The sequence below is a fragment of the Chlorocebus sabaeus genome, chromosome X (assembly GCF_047675955.1).
Source record: "Chlorocebus sabaeus isolate Y175 chromosome X, mChlSab1.0.hap1, whole genome shotgun sequence".
NCBI lineage: Eukaryota > Metazoa > Chordata > Mammalia > Primates > Cercopithecidae > Chlorocebus > Chlorocebus sabaeus.
In genome coordinates this window covers 1665101-1690245 of record NC_132933.1, presented here as the reverse complement: position 1 = coordinate 1690245, position 25145 = coordinate 1665101, and the positions used below count along the sequence as shown (strand labels likewise).

The 25145-nt window shown below is 49.1% G+C and overlaps 1 protein-coding gene across 2 annotated transcripts; it reads right to left on the bottom strand.

The window, feature by feature from the left end:
- Nucleotides 1-27: 27 nt before the first annotated feature.
- Nucleotides 28-24653, bottom strand: TEX28 (testis expressed 28). 2 transcript variants are annotated; one of them, XM_073013125.1, is made up of 5 exons: nucleotides 24518-24653; nucleotides 21270-21369; nucleotides 16902-17629; nucleotides 1164-1299; nucleotides 28-548 (listed from the first exon to the last, which is right to left on the bottom strand). In XM_073013125.1, the coding sequence occupies exons 2-5, from the start codon at nucleotides 21279-21281 to the stop codon at nucleotides 192-194; spliced, it is 1233 nt and encodes a 410-aa protein (XP_072869226.1). In that variant the 5' UTR covers nucleotides 21282-21369; nucleotides 24518-24653; the 3' UTR covers nucleotides 28-191. The 2 variants fall into 2 exon arrangements, with proteins under 2 accessions (XP_072869226.1, XP_072869225.1); XM_073013124.1 differs by lacking the exon at nucleotides 24518-24653 and having other exon boundaries at nucleotides 192-548; nucleotides 21270-21692.
- Between the last annotated feature and the right edge of the window lie 492 nt (nucleotides 24654-25145).

Genomic DNA, 25145 nt, shown 5'->3' with positions numbered 1-25145 from the left:
CGTGAAAGGATCCTGACAAAACGGAAGTGTAAGGCAGGTGGGCGTCTATATCCATTTCGCCAGGCTGGTGGTTACATAATCGGCAAGCAAGAGCTGTGGAGGGGCTGTCTGGGGAGGGCTTGCTGGATGCCCTCGACACCCAGGAGGAGGGAGGGAGCTAGCAAGCTAAGGCAGGTGGCCCTCCTGGCCCCTTAAGGTCCATGGGCTGGAGGCCCAGAGTTCTTGGAGTACAGTCTACACCTGGAGGAGACCCATTCTGGCCAGTCTGTGGCAGGGATGGCATGCCGCCTCTGCCAGGCCAGTACCCCAAGCCCAATCAGCATCAGGGTGGTGCAAGTGCACAGGCGTGAGGTGATCAGTGATGAGGGGCAGGCACACAAGGTGGAGATAAAGACCAAGAGGATGGCTGCCGGTGAGAAGAGCAGACTCACGAACTTGAACAACATCTTCGGAGGACGGCTTTGGAGGTGCTCTGCTGCCTCCAGTCGGGTGACTTGCTGTAGCATCTCCAGCTTGGATATTCGGCTCTTGAAGGTCTCCATGATCTCCTGCAGGAGACGAAAATGCACGCACCAGAAGTCAGCACGCAACTGTGGTCATTTATTGAGTTCCTAGGGGTGAGCAGCAAGCACTGTGGGGTGGGTATTCGAGGAGGCAGGCAGAGAGCCTAGAGCACATCCAGGGCAGAGGGGAGGGCGCAGGCTCTCCAGCAACTGGGAAAGCTTCATCTGACCCAGTCGCACTCCCTCATCCCCTGTCTCCCGAAGCTGAGGACCTGGTCAAGACACAACTACCCAGGGACGAGGGTGGGCGCTATGGAAATGGAACAGTGAGGAGAGGGAAGCCAGGTCTAAGGAGGGGTTCTGAGAGGGTGCTCCCTACACCCACAGCCGCAGCAGAAGCAGCTCCACCCCAGATCTCCTGAGTCAGAGGCTCACGGGTGAGCACTGCAGCACCAGAGTGGCAAAAGCAGCTAAGCCAGATGGTGGGAAGCGGAGCGTGCGTGTAAAGGTCAGATGCTGCTAGCTCTGAAACAAATGTGTATGTGGCCACTGAACACTCAGGAGGGGGCAGCTCGAGTGCCTTGCTTTGGTTTGGGGGTATCAGAATGGATTCGCTCATCTCTCCAGTCTTCTCACAAGGCTCCCCCAGGAGGTTCTCACCCATATTTCCTTGGCTCTCTCATAGGATAGATAGGCCATTCTCTCTTCGCTGCAGGCCAGATTGTGTTTGAGGTTGTAAATCTCATTCAGGTGTCCCTGCAGGCGATCATTCACCCGTTCTTCCACCAACGCTTGTCTTGGGAGCAAAAGAGAAAGTAAGATTCCTTCAGTACTTCACCCAGAGTTCATGCCAACAGGGAGCGGTCCTGACCTAGACCAGATTCGGGTTCAGCTTCTGCCCTCCTCCTCCCTCCCCAGGCTCTAGGAAAAGACTGACTCCCGCTCCAGGTCTGCCTGGGAACACCCCAAACACACACCAGCCACACACACACCAACATTCATATATATTTTATATGTAGTTACTCTTTTGTAACAGCTTTACAAGAATAGCCATAGACTAGAAGTTGTAGAAATGACAGTGTGAACTATCCGTGGGTGCTCGTCAATTCCGCAGATCCCCTAGGACCAGTGTGGAGTACGAAGTTTAGCCTGCAGTTACTCTATAGAAACATGGTGACTATAAGGATTGAAAAGTCACAAAAGACCACAGATTTCAGTACGATTCCACTAATTACGAAATGTCCAGAACAGGCAAATCCATAGAGACAGAAAGCAGATTAGTGGGTGCCAGGGGCTGGGGGTGGGGGATAGGCAGCGGCTGCTAATGAGTACAGGGTTGCCTTGGGGCTGATAAAAATACTGTGGAATTAGATAGTGGTGATGGTTGAACAACTCTGTGAATATACTAAAAACCAGTGAATTGTACACTTTAAATTGGTGAATTTTATGGGATGTGAATTATATCTCAATAGAGCTGTTATTTAAACAAAAAGAAAAAAGTGAATCATGGCAATAGTTGCACAACTCAGTAAATTTACTAAAAACCATTGAAATGTAGTTAAAATGGTGCATTTTATAATATGTAAATTATATCTCAATAGAGCTGTTAAAAAAACACAAGCAGGCCAGGTACAGTGGTTCACAGTTGCAATCCCAGCGCTTTGGGAGGCCAAGGCAAGAGGATTGTTTGAGGCCAGGAGGAATTCAAGACCAGCCTGGGCAACACAGTGAGACCCTGTCCCTACAAAAAAATTTTTTTAATTATCTGGGTGTGGTGGCACCTGCCTGTAGTCTCAGCTACTCTGGAGGCTGAGGCAGGAGGATCTCTTGAGCCCAGGAGTTCGAGGCTGCAGTGAGCTGCCATCACGCCACCGCACTCCAGCCTGGGCAGCAGAGTGAGACCCCATCTCTAAAAGAAAACAATCACTACCTGTTGTGTATATAATTATATAAGTAGTAAAAGTATAAAACCACGCATGGAAAAGATAAGCACCCAAATGAGAATGGCGAGGCCGGTATAGCGAGGCCAGAATACCAAGGAAGGAAGATGGTACTGGAAAGGGGTAATGAGGACTTCAACTGAATATTTTCAAGTTTTATTTCCTTAAAAAAAGTAAGATTTGAAGTGAACATGGCAAATGTTAAGATTTCAGAAAGCTGGGGCTGTTAATTATGTTATCCTGTACATTTTCCCTGTGCTTGAAATACTTCATAATTTAAAAACTCCTTCAAAGTTCCTCTTTCGGCACCACAAAGAACAGGCCAGAAGGACAGAGGCCGGGGGGCCAGTGAGGGGGCTCTGGCACCACCGCTTACGCAGAAGAGAGAAGGCACCGGAGAGCGATGGAACCCATAGACTGGCAGGGCTGCTGCCCCAGGAGGCCCAGGAGGGTGGCGGCAGGCCTCAGGTGCAGGAGGTCTAAACGGTGGTGCTGACAGTGACGGGGAAAACGGTGACGACTTCTATTTGGTCCCGCTCCAAGGACTTGACCAACACCCACACGGAGAAATCCCCTGGGCACTGAATAAGCTGACAGCTCATTTGTTGAAAGCCAATTTGTCAAAAGCCGGTTCCTCGCAGCATTTAAAGGAATGTTTCATTTGCCTCGGCCCCAGGTCCCTGTTAAGAAGAGAGTCGGTGGACAACATGGACTAGGCTACTGCTCACAGAGAGGGGGAGTGGGTCGGCAGGATGGTCACCCCGAAAATAGATTCCTCATTACTGTCTTTCCATTTACATGAATGATCTAGCTGCGAGAACATTCAAGATTTTAAGTGTCCTCAGGAATATGAAGTCAATCTTCATCAATGTGTAGATAAAGACACATGAAGATATTTTTGAATGCATTCCTGAATAGCCTATTCAGATGTTAATAAACAATATTTTCATAAGGATATTCTCTCAGTCTCCCCTTCTCTCTGGCCCCCATCTCCTGGCCCTCTGGCAGCCACGCTCCCTTCTCTTCCTTGGTCAAGGACCCCTCTCTCTCCAACTCCTACAGTCACAGAGGCAAATGGACAACTCTGGAGAATGCTCTTATGAAGACAGAACAATGACCAGTCAACCCAGACACCCTCAAGACAGACCAAGGGTGTTAAGACCACCCTCTCCAACAAAAAGTGTTGTAAACTTTATTTATTTATTTTTTCAAACTAGTGTATTTTTATTTTTATGTTTTCAGACGGATCTCCTTCTGTTTGCCCAGGCTGGAGTGCAGTGGCACAATCTTGGCTTACTGCAACCTCCGCCTCCCGGGTTCAAGTGATTTTCCTGCCTCGGCCTCCTGAGTAGCTGGGACTACAGGCATGCACCATCATGCCCGGCTAATTTTTGTATTTTTAATAGAGACAGGGTTTCACCATGTTGGCCAGGCTGGTCTCCAACTCCTGACCTCTGGTGACCCGCCTGCCTCGGCCTCCCAAAGTGCTGGGATTACAGGCGTGAGCCATTGGGCCCAGCCAGAAAGAGTATATTCTTGATCATTTCTGAGAATTTGCTTTTGGCAAATTGAGCTAGAACCTAATCATGGCCCGCAACTTGGAGGAAAAGTCTGAGATGGAGAAACAGCTGTAGGAGGGGTCAATAGCCCGGGGGCAATCGACGCATGTGGCCAGGATGGATGAGCTCGCTCTGAGCAAATGTGCCAAAGCAAGGGGCCCTAGGGAGCTGCGGGAAGAGCCAACAAAACAGAAGCCAAAGTGGAAGGAAAATCACCAGGACGGCTCACACAGGAACCCAGAGGATGTAGGGATACAGTAGAAAGGTCGAACATACATGTAACTGGGGCCTTAGAAGGGGAGAAATGAGAGACTAGGGCAGAATCAACATTTGAAGATACAGTGGCTGAAAATTTCCAAAACTGACAAAAGACATCAAGCCATAAACCCAAGTAGCCATGCGAACCCTAAGCAGGATGAATGCACAGAAAATCACACCAAGGGGAGAGTCAGCGGCACAAAACACGAGAAAGAAAATCACACCAAACATCATGATAGCAAAACCACTAAACAACAATGAAAAAGAAAAGATCTTAAAAGGAGCCTGAGGAAAACAAAACTGTGATCTGAGGAGCAACAAGAAGACTGGCAGCTGCCTTTTCAACAGAGACCATGGAAGTCAGAAGGGAATGATTTGTTCAAAATGCTTATTATCTCCAAAAATTAAGTGCCAACTTAGAATTCTATGTCTGGCAAAAAATATCCTTCAGGGCCGGGCGTGGTGGCTCACGCCTGGAATCCCAGCACTTTGGGAGGCCGAGGCGGGCGGATCACGAGGTCAGGAGTTCAAGACCTGGCCAACATGGTGAAACCCCGTCTCTACTAAAAACACAAAAATTAGCCGGGCGTGGTGGCACATGCCTGTAATCCCAGCTACTCGGGAGGCTGAGGCAGGGGAATCGCTTGAACCCGGGAGGCAGAAGTTGCAGTGAGCCAAGATCTCACCATTGCACTCCAATCTAGGTGACAGGGTGAGACTACATCCCACAAAAAAAAAAAAAAAAAAAAAAAAAAAATCCTTCAGAAATAAAAACGAATGATGGCATGTGTGAGGCAATCAGGTGACCGTGACTGTATATTTAACATTGTGGACTTGTTTTAAGACATTTTTGGTATGGTATTTAGGCTACATTAACAAAATGATCCATATTTCAGGTTCACACTGAAATATTTACAGATGAACTGATGTAATGTCTGTGCTTTGCTTCAACACAATAGGGATGAGAGGAACCAGTTCAGAGAGCACCTCAGACCTTAGGTCAGACCTCAGGTCAGACCTCCTCAGAGATCCAAAGATGCAGGATGCTCTGACGTGGAGGAGAAGTCGGGGAAAAAATGGAAGTTCTTATGTCTTCAAGTTAACACGACCTGAGCCTGCAACAAAGGCCTAAGCAGATACCTTGAGGAAAGTCAGCCCGAGACTGGATCCCTGGGGCTGAGAGGTCACACAGCAACAGTGAAGCCTCTAGTAACCATAGCCTGTTATCTCCAAGCCTTGTCTGAAAGCAAAACATACCAGAACATTCTTGGGACAGAGGAGCTAGGGTCTGGATGCCCGCAAGGACCTGGTGTCCAGAAGGAAAAAAAAAGCATGGAGACCTGGCATATTCACTTCAGGGCATTTTCAATATGGCAGGAGGCTATAAGAAAATTTCACAACTGCCCACTTGTGGATACAGCCAGAAACACAAAGCAAGAGTGAAACTTTTGCCTACTCGGCACCTGAGCAGCTTCATTTTATTCAATTTTTATTGAGGTAAATTTCATGTAACATAAAATGAATGATTTTAAGGCGAACAATTCAGTGGCATTTAGCACATGTGGTGGTGTGCAACCACCATGGCTGTTAATAGTTCCAAGACATTGGCCGGCTGCAGTCACGCCTGTGATCCCAGCACTTTGAGAGGCCGAGGCGGACGGATCATGGGGTCAAGAGATCAAGACCATCCTGGCCAACATGGTGAAACCCCGTCTCTACTGAAAATACAAAAATTAGCTGGGCATGGTGGTGCACGCCTGTAGTCCCAGCTACTCGGGAGGCTGAGGCAGGAGAATCGCTTGAACCTGGGAGGCAGAGGTTGCAGTGACCCGAGATCACGCCACTGCACTGCAGCCTGGCAACAGAGCGAGACTCCGTCTCAAAAAAAAAAAAAAAAAAAAAAAAAAAGTTCCAAGACATTTTCATCACCCCCTCGAAAAAATACCATTTAGCAGTCACTCCCCATTCCCATCACCCCAGTCCCTGGCAACCACCAACCTGCTTTCTGACTTGAGCAGCTTCTTATCTCTGAACCTCTACCAGCAACTTATGAATGAGAGATGGACAAGACCATCAGATGTGTGGAGACGGTCCTAGACAAGCTGCTAGAAAATGACAGACAACCAGAGTAAGGGGTAGTGGGGCATTGTAATGCTGTGGAGAGGAGAGGGCAGCAGGAATGACAAGCCCAGGAGGCATTGACTCAGGGAAAGAAGAGGAAGGCAGGGTCAGGTCGAGATCTTGGCCAAATCCCTGAGCTCATCAACCTAGGGTGCTCCATTGATGAATTTATCAAGAGTCATTGGCCAGGGAGTGGTGGCTCACGCCTGTAATCACAGCACTTTGGGAGGCCAAGGCGGGTGGATCATTTGAGATTAGGAGTTGGAGACCAGCCTGGCCAACATGATGAAACCCTGTCTCTACTAAAAAACCCAAAAATTAGCTGGGCATGGTGGTGCATGCTGTAATCTTAGCTACTCAAGAGGCCGAGACAGGAGAACCACTTGAATCCGGGACACAGAGGTTGCAGTGAGCTGAGATGGAGTCACTGCACTCCCTCCAGCCTGGGCAACAGAGTAAGACACCATCTCAAAACAAAAAAAAAAAAAAGAAAGAAAGAAAAAGAAAAAAGAAAAAGCCATTAACAACTTTTTTCTTTCTTTCCCTTTTTGTTTTTGTTTTTTTTTTTTGGTTTGTTTTTGTTTTTTAATTGAGATAAGGTCTCACTCTGTCCTCTATCACCCAGGCTGGAGTACTGTGGCACAATCATACCTCACTGCAACATAAAACTCTCAGGCTCAAGCGAACCTCCTGTCTCAGCCTCCCAAGTAGCAGGGACTACAGGCATGTGCCACCAAGTCCGGTTAATACTTTTAAATTTTTTTGCAGAGATATGGTCTCACTTTGTTACCCAAGCTGGTCTCAAACTCCTGGGCTCAAGCAATCCTCCTGCCTCGACCTCCCAAAGCACTGGGATTGCAGTCACAAGCCACTACATCTGGCCCAATTTTTCTTTACAATCTTTCAAGGACTTAGTTTGTAGATAGGAAGCAGAAAGGAATTGTAAATTCAGTTCCATCAGCATCTACTTGGGGCTTACACACAAGTATTAATTAATACTCACAACAGTTCCAACAATAGTGGGATCATTATTACCTCCATGTTACAGATATGGAAACTGAGGATTGCAAACTTGAAGCACCTTGTCCAAGGTAGGAAATACCCGGCACAGAGGAGGCTGGGTCAGGCCTAAATCCAGAATCAGCCCTCCTGACCCTGCCCTGATGTTCCCAAGACACAGCAGATAGAGTTCTGGCATACGTGGAGGAGGAAAGCAGCCCAGAGGGCGAGCTGGGTCCCTTCAGGAAGGGAGGAAAAGCAGCACCCAGATTGATCCATGAAACAGGTACTCACAGAACAGCCATCATGTGTCAACATGTCTTTGGGCAGTCACTCGAACACACTGGCCAACCTGAATGTGCTGATATTTTGACGAGAACAATACAACACAAATGAATACCTACACAAGGGAGAGCAGTTTGGGCGGTGAGTGGTGCGAGAAAGGAAAAAGTAGGGGAGTGACAAAGATTAGTCCAGAGTATGCAAAGAGCTCTGACAACTCAACAATGAAAAAACAAACCAAGTTGAAAACAAGCCAAAGACTTGTTGGCTGATAAGCACATGAAAAGGGGTTCAGCACTATTAATCATCAGAGACAGGTTCACACCCACTAGTTTCATGGGCTAGGAGAGTGGTTCTCAACCAGGGGCAATTTGCTCCCCTCCGCTCCAAGGGACATTTGGCAATCTCTGGAGAGACATTTCTGGTTGTTACAAATAGGTGGGGCATGGTAGGTTAAAATTGCCCCCCTGGGCTGGGCACGGTGGCTCACATCTGTAACTCCAGCACTTTGCGAGGCTGAGGTGGGCAGACTGCCTGAGCTCAGGAGTTCAAGACCAGCCTGGGCAACATGCTGAAATCCCGTCTCTATTAAAAATATAAAATATTAGTTGGGTGTGGTGGCACGTGCTTGTAGTCCCAGCTACTTGGGAAGCTGAGGCAGGAGAATTGCCTGAACCCAGGAGGTGGAGGTTGCAGTGAGCCAAGATCGTGCCACTGCACTCCAGCCTGGATGACAGAGCAAGACTCTGTCTAAAAAAGAAAAACACCCCCCCCCCCCAAGCAAAAGATATCTATGTCATAATCCTTGGAAACTGTGAATGTTACCTTCTATGACCAAAAAAGGGGGCTTTCCAGAAGTGGTGAGTTTAAGGGTATTGAGATGCAAAGATTATCCCAGATTATCCTGGTGGGCCCTAAATGCAATCACATGTATAAGAGAGAGGCAAAAGGACATTAGACACGCACAGAGGAGAATGTCATGTGAAGACAGAACACAGGTTTGAAGATGCTGGCCTTCAGGACTAGAATGATGTGGCCACAAAATTAAGGAATTTGGCAGCCACCAGAAACTGGAAGAGGCAAAGATCAGTTTGTCCCCTAGAGCCTTCAATGAGAGTGTGTCCTCGCCTGATTTCAGCCCAGTGAAACTGATTTCAGCCTTCTAGCCTCCAAGACAGTGAGAGAATAACTTTCTATTATTTTAAGCCGTGAAGTTGGGGGCAATTTGTCACGGCACCATCAGCAAATTAATTCACCGCACCACTGGCATCAAGTAATTGGAGACCAGGGATGCTGCTCATCATCCTAGAATATATGGGACAGCCCCGCACAACAGAGAATCATTTGGTCCAAAATGTCGACAGTGCCAAGGTTGAGAGAACATGGGCTAGGGTGATGAAATTTTGGAGTCTAATTTCACCAAGTTGTGGCTGAACTTAAGAGGCTGAAATTTAAAAGACTGATCTTGCCAAACGTTGGCAACTGGAACTCTTACACACTCCTAGCGGGACTGTAAAATGGTATAACCATGTCGGAAAACCGTTCCTCTGGTGGTTTTTGTGTTTTGTTTTTTTTTTGTTTGTTTGTTTGTTTGTTTGTTTTTTGAGATAGAGTTTCACTCGTTGCCCAGGCTGGAGCGCAATGGCACGATCTCGGCTCACTGCAACCTCCGCCTCCTGAGTTCAAGCGATTCTCCTGTGTCAGCCTCCCGAGTAGCTGGGATTACAGGCATGGGCCACCACGCCCGGCTAATTTTGTATTTTTAGTAGAGACGGGGTTTCTCCATGTTGGTCAGGCTGGTCTCCAACTCCCGACCTCAGGTGATCCACCCACCTCGGCCTCCCAAAGTGCTGGGATTACAAGCGTGAGCCACCGTGCCCGGCCTTCCTCTTTCTTAAAAAGTTAAGCATACTGCTATGGTGTGCATGTCACCCCCAAAACTCATGTTGAAATTTAATGGCCATGTGATGGTGTTAAGGGATGGGACTGGTAAGAGGGGATTAATATTAATATTGTTATCGTGAAAGTTTGGTCCCCGCTCGCTTTCTCACGCCCTCTTGCCCTTCTGCCTTCTGCCATAGGATGATGCAGTACAAAGGTCCTCACCAGTTGCCAGCGCTTTGACATTGAACTTCCTTTCTTTATAAACTACCCAGCCTGCAGTACTCTGTTACAGCACCAGAAAGTGGGACTAAGACACATAACACTTCCCTGTCATCGAGCAATTCCATATATGAAAGCATATGTTCACAGAAAGACTTGTACGAGAACGTTCATAGCAGCTTTATTCACTCGCCCAACTGGCAGCGGACCGGGGCATAAGCAACCTGCGGTGTCTCCATGCAATGGAATGCTGCCAAGCAATACGAAGCCATGAGCTCCTCACACAGCTTGGGTGGATCTCAAAACAATTCCACGGAGCGAAAGCAGCCAGACGCAAAGCACTGCGTGCCGTGCGATTCCACTTACATGAGGTTCAAGAGGAGACCAAGCTAGAGTGACAGAAACCAGAACAGTGGCTGATTATGGGAGATGGGTGTTCACTGGAAGAGGGCGTGAGGGTACTGTCTGGGGTGGTGGCAAAGCTCTTTATTGGGATTTTAGTTGCCCAGGTGTCAACCTTTGTCAAAACTCGTTAAACTGTATGCCTAAACTTAAATGCAATTTCACTGTATAAAATTTACCTCGAAAAGGCCAGGCGCGGTGGCTCATGCCTGTCATCCCAGCACTTTGGGAGGCTGAGGCGGGTGGATCACCTGAGGTTGGGAGTTCCAGACCAGCGTGACCAACATGGAGAAACCCCATCTCTACTAAAAATACAAAATTAGCCAGGCGTGGTGCTGCATGCCTATAATCCCAGCTACTCGGGAGGCTGACGCAGGAGAATCGCTTGAACTCAGGAGGCGGAGGTTGCAGTGAGCCAAGATCGCGCCATTGCACTCCAGTCTAGGCAACAAGAGCAAAACTCCGTCAAAACAAACAAACAAACAAACAAACAAAAACCTTTACTTCAAAAAACCCCACCTCCAAAAGAATAAAAGAAGAGGCCATTTGAACATGGTAGCCTGGGAAGTCCCTTTGAGGAGAGGACATCAGAGCAGAGCCTAAAGGACAAGCTGAGTGTGGGAGTTTCCTGTGGCTGCCATCACAAAGCGTTGCAAACTTTGAGTGGCTTTCCCAGCAGAGACGGCCTCTCTCCTGGCTGGGGGTCCAGCAGTCCGAGAGGAAGGCGCAGGCGGAATTGGGCTCCTGCTGAGGACTGAGAAGGCGCCTCCACTCGGGGCCTCTGTCCCAGCTTCTGCTCTGCTGCCCATCCGCAGGCTTCCTTGGCTTCTGCCACGGCAGGTCAGCCTCGGCCTCTGTCTCCACATGGTGTTCTCCCTCTGGGTGTGTCTGTGTCTCCGTCTCCCCTTTCTTTCAGGACACAGGTCACACTGCATTAGGACCTGCCCTTCTGCAGAATGACCTCATCCAAATCTAACTCATCATGTCCGCAACGACCCTGTTTCCAAATAAGCCAGTTCCTTGTCACCAAGTGGAGCCTTCAATGAGGTGATGCCAAGGCAGGTCTAGGGAACTAGAAATGGGGTAAGAAGCAATGTCCTCCAGCCAGGTGTGGTGGCTCACGCCTCTAACCCCAGCACTTTGGGAGGCCGAGGCAAGTGGATCACTTGAGGTCAGGAGTTCGAGACCAGCCTGGTCAACATGGCGAAATCCCATCTCTACTAAAAAATACAAAAAAGTAGCCAGGCGTGCTGGGGGGCGCCTGTAATCCCAGCTACTTGGGAGGCTGAGGCAGGAGAATCGCTTGAACCAGGGAGGCAGAGATTGCAGTGAGCCGAGATCGTGCCACTGCACTCCAGCCTGGGGGACAGAGTGAGACTCCATCTCATAAAAAAGAAAAAAAAAAGAAGCAATGTCCTCCTCACCGTCGGGTTTTCTCCTGGGACCATTTTACTCATCCAACAAAGAACAAAGATGTCCCAGCAACCCATCTAACCCAGGCATTCACCACTAGGGCTACAAAGGTGAAGGAGGAGGGTGGGCTGGGCAGGCTGGGACTGGCTATGGACCCCAGAGAGTAAAGATGGTTTTGCTGGCACCACACCCCCAACTCCAGGACTTGTCCATGCCCTGTCTACGGGGCCAAGCCTGAAACCTGACTGCCTTTCACCATCAAGCAGAAGTCAGCTGCACATCCTGTAAGACAGGGAGAAGGACCCCCAGACCCTCCCAGAGCCCCCTGGCTCATGAGGAGGCTAGAGGGGATCTCCTGCAACTCTCCATGCAAGGTGCCCAGATGAGACCTGCCCAGTCGAGACTTTCACTTGAAGGCTCCACACGCCTTCCTTGGGTGCCATCTCTTCTACCAATGAACATTTTCTGACTTTCTCAAGCCTTCTTTCCTCCTGACCCACAGAGACGCTGAGGAACCGGGGCCTTCTGGTCCCCCAGGAGACTGGCTTGTGCTGAGGAGACAGGCCACTCACTGTGCATCTTCTTGGAGATCTGAAGCTCCCCCAATTTCCACAAGAAAGAAAGAGAAGCTTGGCAAAGACCCTTCCATCCAGAATCAAGTTCGCGACGCCCGTGCCTCTCCTCAGCACACAGAGGGGAGAGTTACCAGGGGCCGCAAGCAACTCCAGCAGAAGCTGTCACAGTCCTTCCAGGGCCAAGGAATGTCCTCTGCAAGGACCCACAAACCCAGACCTCATGAAGGAGGAGACCCCAGGGCCACTAGCCCAGCCCCAAGCCTCCTGAGTCTAATTGTTGCTGTGATAGAGACCCTGCACGTTGCAGAATCAAAAAGAATATACTGTGTTGCCTTTTTTTTTTTTTTTACCACAATCAATTTAAAAAATGCATTAAAAAGTAAGAACTGGCCAGGCACAGTGGATCACATCTGTAACCCCAGCACTTGGGGAGGCCATGGCCAGGTGTTCAAGACCAGCCTGGGCAACATAGCAAGATCCCATCTCTACAAATAATTTTTTTAAAGTTAGCCAGGCATGGTGGCACATGCTTTGTACTCCCAGTTACTCGGGAGGATGAGACAGGAAGATCGTTTGAGCCCAGGAGTTCAAGGCTGCAGTGAACTATGATTGCATCACTGTGCTCCAGCCTGGGCAACAGAGACCCTGAAAAAAAAAAAAAAAAAAAACGAAAGAAAGAAAGAAAGAAAGAGAATAAGAGAGAAAGAAAAAAGAAAGCAAAAGAAAAAGAAAGAAAGAAGAAAGAAAGAAAGAAAGAAGAAAGAAAGAAAGAAGAAAGAAAGAAAGAAAGAAAGAAAGAAAGAAAGAAAGAAAGAAAGAAAGAAAGAAAGAAAGAAAGAAAGAAAGAAAGAAAACGAACTTTTGCGTATCGAAAGACTCAGGAAAAATAAAAAAGAAAGCCAGCCCTCATAATGAGATACCACTTCACAGTGACATCTGTTGAAAAAAAAAAAAGGATAACGACAAACGTTGGCAAGGATGTGAGGCAACTGGAAGCCTTCAGCATTGCTGGTGGGAAGGCGGAGCGGCGCGGCTGCTGTGGGAAGACTCCTCTAAACCTTACACTTGGAGTCACCACAGGGTCCAGCAATTCTACTCCTGATTATAGATAGACCCCAAAGAATTGAAAACTGGTATTCAAATAAGTGGCATGTATGTGAGTGTTCAGGGCAGGGCTTCTCACAATAGCCAAAAGGTGGAAACAACTCAAACCTCCATCCACCGACGGACAGATAAACAAAATGTGGTCTACCCATGGACTGGAATATAAGTCAGCCATCAAGAGAATGAAGTACTGATACATGCTACAACATGAATGAACCTTGAAAACAGCGAAAGAAGCTAGACACAAAAGCCCACATATTGTGTGGTCCCATTTATATGAAAAGTCCAGAGGAGGCAAACCCACGGAGATAGAAAGCAGATTAGGGAACGCCTGGAGCCGAGGCTAGGAGTGACTGCATAGTGAGTCTGGAGGTCTCCTTCTGGGGTGATGAAAATGTTAGACAACTGTACAGATGTGACAGTTGGACCACACTGCAGATGTACTTAATGCACTGAATTACATGCTTCCAAATGGTTAATTTCACATTATGTGAAATTGTGTGAATTCTACACCAATTTTTTAAAGTGCTTGTCATAAATGTGTTTAATACAGTTGCTGCCTCAGCATCCAACTTTAGCAGTTGTACCCTGTCACCTTTGCCCTAGATAACACCCGTCCCTCCCTACCATGTGATTGTTTGCGATATAGCTCATGTGGTCCTCACCTCACTGACCCAAAACCCAACACATTCCATGGCTGCTGACCACGATAAAACCTAATGCTCAACACCAGAGTCATGTAAATCAGTTTCCTCCTTTGTGCATGTTTTCTTTAAACCAGCCAACCGCAACCCCCACAGGAAAGCCTGTGGGACCCCTTCACACCCTGCGACCTTAATACAGGCACAGCCCCGGAAGCTTCCCCGCTCTTCGTTCTGGGCTTCGCTCTTGCACAACTGATGAGCTCAATCAGCTCCCTGCTGCATCCAGACTTCCCCTCTGCCTCCCATCAGCACACCTAACGTCTCTGCGATCTGAGTCATACATTTCTTTTTTCCGTTTTGTTTGTTTGTTTGTTTTTTGACACAGGGTCTCGCTCTGTCACCCAGGATGGAGTGCAGTGGTGCAATCATGACTCACTGCAGCCTCAACCTCCCAGGCTCAAGGGATCCCCGCTCCCACTCAGCCTCCTGAGTAGCTGGGACTACAGGCACGCGCCATCACGCCCAGCTAATTTCTTTGAATTTTTTGTGGATACAAGGTCTCGCTATGTTGCCCAGGCTGGTCTCAAACTCCTGAGCTCAAGCAATCTGCCCACCTCAACCTCCCAAAGTGCTAGGATTACAGGTGTGAGCCCCCGCGCCCAGCCCATGTCGCTGTTGCATGCATTTTCATCTGCCTCCTCATTGTGGCTCCCCTGACACGCACACCCGAACCTAACGATCCCACGGGTCAGGGATCTCCTAGAGACTGGGTATCTCGGCTATGGCCACGCTCAGTAGAGACATGCCAAGATCAAATTAAAAAGAAACCAGAATGGTAAAAACCACTACAGCCCTCTTGAAAGCAAACGGATTTAACTGTGATAAACAGCACAGGACTTGCAGCGTGGCTTCTCAGTTTGTGATGCACCAGAGGGGACGCAACAGTCACAGGAGGCCTGGCTGGTTGAAACACTTCTGTGTCCAGCTCATGTAAAAGTTTTGAAGAAGATTTTACGAAAGTATATGTTTTTATAATGCCATGAATTCCTGTGTCCCCTGCATCTAACTTAGCCACACAGCCAAGGTGTGGTGAAATGCTCTCAGGTCCACTCTTACCATCCACATAGGCTGCTTGTGCTGCCTCTGTGAGACTCTGCTTCCCCAACCATAAAGTAGGCGTCTGAGGGCCAAAGAACAATGCTGCTTAACCTGGTGCCCCAGCTCAGTTACGAGCCCGTGACAACAGTGAAAAATCATCATCAGCCCTTTCTCCTCCTAGTAAATTTGGGCCCTGCAGATCTGCTTTTCCGCTCACGACGAACATTAGTAAGGATAGGCTCGCTGCTGCAGCAAACAACCAGAAATCCCATGTCACAGTCCAATGGTGGGTACTGGGTCAGAAGTGCAGGCTTCTGGAATTTGCAGCAAAAGTCTGAGAGGGGGAGAGAGAGGTATTGCCCTGCTCCCCGGTAGTCACCCCTGTATCAAGAGGGGGTGAAAGACTCGGATTTGAGAGGGGTTAAGAGTTTACCCGAGCACAGCATTCTCATTGACCCATACGGTTTGGAAACATACGGGGAAGTTTGTAACTGCCACCAAACTCTGTTGTTGCTTAATAGAAAGCTGACTGGGTAAGTGTGATTTTGACAAAAGGGTCTCTAATGCTCCCAAGATTTTAGATTTGGTTGCCATGTCCTATGAAAATAACCTCCAAGAGACACCTGTGACTCTGACTAGTCATCTCATTGATAGTGGTTGTCCTGTAATATTCTTTGATTGTCCTTTAACAGATTCTTAGGCTATGTAAATAAACACTGGCAAAATTTCCCTGGGGAAACTAAAGAGGACGATTCCCACGTGCCTCTTCCCCTGCATCAGGCACTAAAAGGACTGCGGAGTTCTTCTTTTCAAGCAAATGCTGAGAATCTTGGCTCACCTAAGGGAGTCACTGCCTCCCTAGCCAGGACTCTGGAGGGACTGGCGTTGATTAGCCACAGACTGCAGCGAGGGGGACAGAATGTGACACCCCCTGAGGGCCCATGGAAACCCAGAGAACGGTCCCAGTCGGAATGGAGAGAATCCGTTGAGAGACTGAGTTTGCCTTTTTTTTTTTTTTTCCCCAATTGGTAGGCCCTAGCCTTATCTTAGAGGGAAAGAAAATCAAGCTAGGGCAGGGTGCGGTGGCTCACGCCTGTAATCCCAGCACTTTGGGAGGCCGAGGCAGGTGGATCACGAGGTTAAGAGATTGAGACCGTCCTGGTCAACATGGTGAAACCCCGCCTGTACTAAAAATACAAAAAATAACTGGGTGTGCTGGTACACGCCTATAGTCCCAGCTACTCGGGAGCCTGAGGCAGGAGAATCGCTTGAACCTGGGAGGTGGAGGTTGCAGTGAGCCGAGATCGTGCCACTGCACTCCAGCCTGGCGACAGAGCGAGACTCCGTCTCAAAAAAAAAGAAAAAGAAAAAGAAAATCGAGCTACTGCACGGCGCAGAGAAAGCACTCACCAGAAGGCAGTCATTTTTGAAATAAGTATCTGAGACCCGACCTGTGCCCAGCTCAGCTAGGAGCACGGGTGAAGAGACCAGAGCTGGCGAGGCGACTCCGGTCCTGACTCCCACCTTCCCGGCAGACTGGGACCAGAGGACGCCACCTCCCTAACTAGTGCCAGGTGTCTACCGGACTCTTGCCACCCCCATGTTGTCTCCTGCCACCACAGAGTCAGGGCCAGCCGCTGTGCCGCTGCAACCACCTGGCAGGGGCTGCCGAGCTGGAGCATTTTCGCCAGCAAGGGTCAAGGCAGGTGTGGGACTGCAGGGAGAGGGCTGGTCGCCCCACGGCAGGGCCCGGTCGCTAAGAGAAGCATGGACCTGCTCTTCCAACTAGCCCCTCACCCTGGCTCTCCAGGCTCATGTCCTGGCTCCCTTTCACCCTCCCAGACGTGGCTCCCGGGAGCGCTTCCTCCTCTGCTTCCAGTCCCCAAAGCCAAGGCCTCACCTACACTTCTCCTCCTGAAGGGACTCCAGCAACAGCTGCAGGTCAGTCAGAGACCTCTCTTTTAGGCTGTGATAGGACGCCTGGAGGCTGATGTGGAACCTCTTGGCTTCTTCCAGCTCTTCCTTTACCTTCTGCAATATCAGGTTTTGTTGCCGGGCCACATCCTCTGTCTCTAAGCGCGTCCCCTGCTGTGAGCTCTGGAAGCGACTCTCCTCGGTGAAGGGTGTGCTGGCATCGGGCAGGTTGACGGGCCTGTCTTCCCCACTCGGCATGGGGGGCTCTGAAAGCAGGGCCTTCTCGCTGGGTGGCTCGCAGTTGGCTGGGTCGCTTTCTGCCATCAGCAGTAAGCCCTTGGGCCTGCAGCCTTCCTCCAGCTCCTGGAGCTGCTGGTGACACTGGCGGAGCCTGTGCTCGATCTGGGCGATGGTGACAGAGGCGCGCTGGTTCACCTTCTCAAAGGCCTGCCGGATGTGCGGCACCTGGTGCCGGTCTGCTTTGGACACCAGCTTGAGGTAGCTCACGGTGTTGCCATCCCGACTGGCCTTCTCCACTCTCAGCTGCTCTGAGAGGTAGAGGATGCGGTGCCCGACACTATCCTGTAAGTTGTGGGCTAGGCCCCCATCTGAGAGGCTGGAAGGGCCACTGGGGCCGTCTTCGCTGGATGACAAGGACCTGCATGAAGGCACATTGGAGGGGAGGGTTGCGCTGGGGCTCCTGGTGTGTTCCGCCTACATTGGGAAACAAGAAATCACAATACGGTGCTCTGTGAGCCGCAAAGTGTGAGAGAATTGGACACGTTATGGCTCCATAAAATACCTCCACATATGCATGGATACTTACACACGCAAGATTTGTGCGTTCAAGATGGGCCCGACGCAGACTGGGGAGGTGATGCTCATCTTCAGGGCTCCTCTCCCCTCCTTTTCAGCGTCTGACTCCTTGCTCTACGTTTTGTGCCTCACTACGACCGACAGGTGGCCAGACTCCCTTCTACATCTGCCTGTTTTTGCACTGCACTCCTATTTTCTCTTCCAAAAATTACCAATTGTGGGTCTCACTTATAAAGAGCTGTTCTTGTAAACTATGGAATAAACATTTCCGTTAACCCTTACAGCTTGCTGTATTGCTACTCCCAGGGAGACAGGAAGGGTTAGGCAGAGAGATTTGCCTCCTAACAGGTTCATTCATTCATCCAATCATTCATTCAACACATATTTTGAGTGCCTACCATGTGGTACAGAAGCCAGATACATTCCTTGATCTCATACAGCTGACAGTCTAGGGTAGAAAATTTTATTGTAACACAAAAGAATGAGTCTCTCACATGGTGAGGGGGTTAACGTTGCCTTTGACAAAGAGCCCAGTTCAAATCCTGGCTCTACCACTCTGAGACCTTGAGCAAGTTAATAAACTGCTCTGAGGCTCAGTTTTCTTACCTCTAAAACAAAGATGGCAAGAGAAGCATAGCTGGAACCCAGCCCACCAGGGCAGACTGGGGAGCAAGGAGCTAGGAGACGGAGGTGGGGGGCAGCTCAGGTGCAGCCTCTGTTCTGTTTCTACTTCTTTTTTTTTTTTTTTTTTTTTTTTTTGAGACGGAGTCTCGCTCTGTCCCCCAGGCTGGAGTGCAGTGGCCGGATCTCAGCTCACTGCAAGCTCTGCCTCCCGGGTTTACGCCGTTCTCCTGCCTCAGCCTCCCGAGTAGCTGGGACTACAGGCGCCCGCCACCTCGCCCGGCTAGGTTTTTGTATTTTTTAGTAGAGACGGGGTTTCACCGTGTTAGCCAGGATGGTCTCAATCTCCTGACCTCATGATCCGCCCGTCTCGGCCTCCCAAAGTGCTGGGATTACAGGCTTGAGCCACCGTGCCCGGCCTTTTTTTTTTCTTTTCTTTTTTGAGATGGAGTCTCACTCTGTCACCCAGGCTGGAGTGCAGTGGTGCAATCTCAGCTCACTACAACCTTCACCTCCCGGGTTTAAGCAATTCTCATGCCTCAGCCTCCCGAGTAGCTGGGATTACAGGTGTGCACCACCACACCCAGCTAATTTTTGTATTATTAGTAGAGACAGGGTTTCACCATGTTGACCAGGCTAGTTTCCAACTCCTGACCTCAAGTGATCCTCCCGTCTCGGCCTCCCAAAGTGCTGGGATTACAGGCTTGAGCCACCACGCCTGGCCTACCTCAATTTTTAAAACTCAAAGTGGTACCACTATGCACCCAGTAGATTGGTCAAACTCAGACAGACTAACAATGATGAGTGTTGGCAAGGATATAGAGCAACAGGAACTCTCAATCATTACTGGTGGGAAGCAAATTTGTACTACCACCACCTTGGAAAAGCACTTGACAGTATCACAAAGTTGAAGACATGCATACCAAATGATCCAGCAACTGCATTCGTAGGCAATATTCCCAGGAGACAAATACACTGATGTTCCCAATATCCAACAACTAGCAACAAACCACCTGCCCAGAAAGTGTAAGTAAACTGTAATATATGCAACAATATACTACTGTACGGCAAGGAGAATGAGCTACAGCCTTGAAAAACATGAATACATTTCACAAGCATAATGCTCAACAAAAGAAACCAAACAGAAAATCCATACTACAAACGGTTCCACTTACACAAATTCCAAGAGCAGGCAAAACTAAACGATATTGTGTAGGGATGACTACGCAGGCAGGAAAGCATAAAGGGCAGCATGGATGCTGGCAACAGAAACCCCAGGATGGTGGTTCCCACTAGGGCGGGAGAAGGTGATTATGATTGGGGTGACAGTGGAGGCTGCGGTGCCTGGCCTGAGTAGTGGTTAAATGTGTGTTCACCTTATCGTTATTTCTTAAAACATACATCAATGTTTTCTGCACCTTTATATACATATGCCAGATTTCACAGTTTTAAAACTATTTAAATGTTCAATATAGGCCAGGTGTGGTGGCTCATGCCTGTAATCCCAGCACTTTGGGAGGCCGAGGTGGGCAGATCACTTCAGGTCAGGAGTCCAGGACCAGTCTGGCCAACAGGGTGAAACCCCATCCATACAAAAAAAAAAGCCTGGCATGGTGGCTCACACCTATCATTCCAGCACTCTGGGAGGCCGAGGCAGGCGGATCACCTGAGGTCGGGAGGTCAAGACCAGCCTGGCCAACATGGAGAAACCCCATCTCCATCAAAAATACAAACTTAGCTAGGTGTGGTGGCACATGCCTGTAATGCCAGCTACTCCGGAGGCTGAGGCAGGAGAATCGCTTGAACCCAGAAGGCAGAGGTTGCAGTGAGCTGAGATCGCACCATTGCACTCCAACCTGGGCAACAAGAGCAAAACTCCATCGGAAGGAAGGAAGGAAGGAAGGAAGGAAGGAAGGAAGGAAGGAAGGAAGGAAGGAAGGGAGGGAGGGAGGGAGGGAGGGAGGGAGGGAGGGAGGAAGGAAGGAAGGGGTATGCAGAATACAGCACAGAGGCACAAAGAAATAGAAAACTTGAAAAATAGAAGACATGGAAGGTAGCGTGAGTAGGTCTAACAAAAATGCAATTGTCATACCAGAGAGAGAAGACAGAGAGAATGCAGCAGCAGCAATATATATATAATTTTTTTTTATTGAAAAGGAGTCACACTCTGTTGCCTAGGCTGGAGTGTCATGGCACGACCTCGGCTCACTGCCAACCTCTGCTGCCCGGGTTCAAGCAATTCTCGTGCCTCAGCCTCACGAGTAGCTGGAACTACAGGTGCGTGCCACCACGCCTAGCTAATTCTTTTGTATTTTTAGTAGAGATGGGGTTTCACCATGTTGGCAAGGCTGTTCTCGAACTCTCAACCTCAGGTGATCCACCCACTTCGGCCTCCCAAAGTGCTGGGATTACAGGCATGAGCCTCCATGACCAGCCGCAGCAGCAATATTTTAAGAGATAACTCCCTAAGAACTTTCCAGAACTGAAGAAAGACACAAATTCACAAATTCAAGAAGCCCAATAAATCCTAAGCAGGGAAGACAAAAATAGGTCCACACCTAGGCACAAGATTTTTTTTTTTTTTTTTTTTTGAAACAGAGTTTCGCTCTTGTTGCCCAGGCCAGAGTATAGTGGTGTGATCTCGGCTCACTGCAACCTCTGCCTCCTGGGTTTAAGCGATTCTCCTGCCTCAGCCTCCCAAGTAGCTGGGATTACAGGCGCCCGCCACTATGCCCAGATAACTTTTGTATTTTTAGTAGAGAGAGTGTTTCACCATGTTGGCCAGGCTGGTCTGGAACTCCTGACCTCAAATGATCCACCCGCCTCGGCCTCCCAAAGTGCTGGGATTACAAGCATGAGCCACTGCACCCGGCCGACACAAGATGTTAAAAGCAGCCAGAGGAAAAAAGCTGATTACCTTTAAAACCATGACTTTTAGACTGCAGGCTGCCTTCTCAATAGCATCAATGCAATCCAGAAGATAGTTGACTGATACCTTCGACACGCTGAGAGAATAACTGCCAGAGAGAAAAAAATAGGTCACATTCAAAGAATCAGAAGTCAGAATGGCTTCAGACTTCAGCAACAGCATGGGGAACTAGAAGACAATGAAGTACTGGCTGGGCACGGTGGCTCACGCCTGTAATCCCAGCACTCTGGGAAGCCCAGGCAGGCAGATCACTTGAAGTCAAGAGTTGAGACCAGCCTGACCAACATGAGGAAACTCTGTCTCTGCTAAAGATACAAAACTTAGCCGGGCATGGTGGTGGGCGCCTGTAATCCCAGCTACTCGGGAGGCTGAGGCAAGAGAATCACTTGAACCCAAGAGGCAGAGGTTGCAGTGAGCTGAGATCACGCCCCTGCACTCTAGCCTGGGCGACAGAGCAAGACTCCATCTTAAAAAAAAAAAAAAAAAAAAAAAGACAATGAAGTGCTGCCTTCGAAATTCTGAGGGAAAAATGATTTCCCAGCCTAAAATTCTACACCCCAACTGTCTACTGTGGGGTTAGACTAAAGACATTTTTAGACATGAAAGAGTTCAGTACACCATTGACAAATCTAAGAATTCATTAACTCTTTAAAAAGCAAGTCTTGCCAGGACAGTGGTGTGCACCTGTGGTCCCAGCTACCCAGAATGCTGAGGCAGGAGGATCACTTGTGCCCAGCAAGTAGAGGCTAGAGTGACCTGTGACTGTGCTACTGCCCTTCAACCTGGGCAACAGAGTGAGTGAGAATTTGTCTTAAAAAAAAAAAAAAAAAGGAGCGGTGTGTGGTGGCTCACACCTGTAATCCCAGCACTTTAGGCAGCCAAGGCGGATGGATCACTTGAGGTCAGGAGTTTGAGACCAGTATGGTCAACATTGTGAAACACTGTCCCTACTAAAAATACAAAAATTAGCTGGGCTTGGAGGCACACACCTGTAATTCCAGCTACTGGGAAGGCTGAGGCAGGAGAATTGCTTGAGCCCGGGAGACGGAGGTTGCAGTGAGCCGAGATTGCATCACTGCCCTCCAGCCTGGCTGACAGAGTGAGATTGTCTCCAAAAAAAAGTAATAACTAGAAAAGAAGCTACATATGTACATAACATCCAAATAACCAAGGGGAGAAAAAAATGGGACTTGATTAATAATAATTTTTTAAAAAATGAAAGAAAGGGGAAACAAAACAAAACAAACAAACAAAAAAAACAAGGGCTGGGTATGCTGACTCATGCCTGTAATCCCAGCACTTTAGAAGCCAAGGTGGGTGGATCTCTTGAGCCCAGGAGGTCGAGACCAGCCTGGGCAACATGGCAAAACCCCTGTCTCTATTAAAAAATAATTAATGCAAAAATTATCCTGGAGTGGTGGTGCACACCTGTAGTCCCAGCTACCCAGGAGGCTGAGACGGCAGGATCACTTGATCCCGGGGATGTCGAGGCTGCCGTGATCGCACCACTGCCCTCCAGCCGGGGTGGCAGACTGAGATCCCATCTCAAAAAATAAATAAATAGGCTGGACCCCGTGGCTCACGCCTGTAATCCCAGCACTTTGGGGGGCTGAGGGGGGCGGATCACGAGGTCAGGAGATCAAGACCATCCTGGCTAACACGGTGAAATCCCGTCTCTACTAAAAATACAAAAAATTAACCGGGCGTGGTGGCAGGCACCTGTAGTCCCAGCTACTCAAGAGGCTGAGGCAGAAGAATGGCATGAACCCGGAGGCGGAGCTTGCAGTGAACAGAGATCACACCACTGCACTCCAGCCTAAGTGACAGAGCGAGACTCTGTCTCCAAAAGTTAAAAATAAATAAATAAATAATAAATAAATAAATAAAAGCAAACAAATAAGAAAAACAAAGCTTGAAATATATCTAATAGATAAAGGGCTAATCATCACATATATAAAGAACTGCAATTCAGTAAACTAAGAGCAAATAACCCAAAATAAAGACATTAAACGGTAGCCACGGACATCTCAGACAAGACGAAAAATGAAAGGCAGTAAAACCTACGAAAAAACGTGTAATTGCAAGGTGATCGGGGAATAGTAAACGAAAAGCAACGATTAAATACTATTTTCTCATCCACCAGAACACCAAAAATTAAAAAGCCTAACAATGTCTAGGGCTGGTGAGAATGTAGCAGAAGGCGATGTCACATACTCTGCAAGTGGGAATCTAAACAGGTTCAGGGTTGGTTTTTTTTTATCGCAATTAGGTGGCGTGTTAAATTTTTTTCTTGAGACACAGTTTTGCTCTTGTTGCCCAGGCTGGAGTGCAATGGCTCCATCTTGGCTCAACGCAAGTTCCACCTCCCAGGTACAAGTGATTCTCCTGTCTCAGCCTCCCAAGTAGCTCGGAGTACAAGTATGCGCCACTATGCCCAGCTAATTTTTTTGTATTTAGTAGAAATGTGGTTTCTCCATGTTAGTCAGGTTGGTCGCAAACTCCTGACCTCAGGCGATCTACCCACCTTGGCCTCCCAAAGTGCTGGGATTACAGGTGTGTGCCACTGTGCCCAGCCACTTTTTTTTTTTTTTTTCAGACGGAGTGTTGCTCTGTCGCCCAGGCTGGAGTGCAGTGGCGCCATCTTGGCTCACTGCAACCTCCGCCTTCTGGGTTCAACCGATTCTCCCACCTCAGACTCCCAGTAGCTGGGACTACAGGTGCCCACTACAGCCTGGTGCCCTGGCTCACACCTGTAATCCCAACACTTTGGGAGGTCGAGTTTGGCAGATCACCTGAGGTCAGGAATTCAAGACCAACCTTGCCAACACGGTGAAACCCCCGTCTCTACTAAAAATACAAAAAATTAGTCAGGCGTGGTGGCGCACGCCTATAATCCCAGCTGTTCAGGAGGCTGAGGCAGGAGAATCGCTTGAACCCAGGAGGCGGAGGTTGCAATGAGCTAAGATCGAGCCGCTGCACTCCAGACTGGGCGACAGGGCAAGACTTTGTCTCAAAAAAAAAAAAAAAAAAATGTAAACGCACGTTCCCTTTAACCATGGGAACCCAAGGGGCATTCAGCCTGTGGCGTGACCAGGCGGCCTGACTTGAGCTCACATAGAAATTCGGCATTTTTGAACCAACAGACAGTACTTGGCATCCCGAATGTCTGGACTTGGGCACAGGGCTGTAGAGCTGGGGCCGTTGGGAGCCATGCTAGTTCTGGGTCGGTAGGTTACCTCAGAGGTGGGGAGAAGGTTCTCTGAGACCGACATGGGGGCTAGCGCAGGCACCACCGGACATGGGGCATTTCAGACAGAGGGCGAGCACATTTCCTAGTTACCAGGGTTCACTCAAGTCACGGTCACGTCACAGTCTAACAATGGGCTAACCTCACCTCAACAATCACATGGGGCTTGCCTCATAGAATGTTCTAGAAAGAGGAGGCTGGCGCAGGCACCGCTGGTCTCGGAACCCTGAGCATTCCCTCCCCCCGCCTGCTCCCGCCACAGCCTGGGCTGTTGTGGGGGAGGGGTTACCATTTAAAGCAAAAAAAAAATGCGCCACAGCACCTCCCCCCTTGCTTTACGGTTGCGGCTGCACGTGCCACGTGCAGCATCACCCCGTGACACCTTCCGCACCACACAGCTGGTGCCGGAACTTTTTGCACACAGAAAGAAGACCCTGCACCCGCGCGGAGGGAGCCCTTTTGACATTGCTAGCATGAGAGAAGATGAGATGGGACTATTTTCAATAACTTTTGCACATGCCAGTCACAAACATTCCAGATCCCTTGAATTGCTTGCGGAAGAAGCGGCACGCGGAGGGATCGGCACGCGGAGGGAGCGGCACGCAGCACGCGGAGGG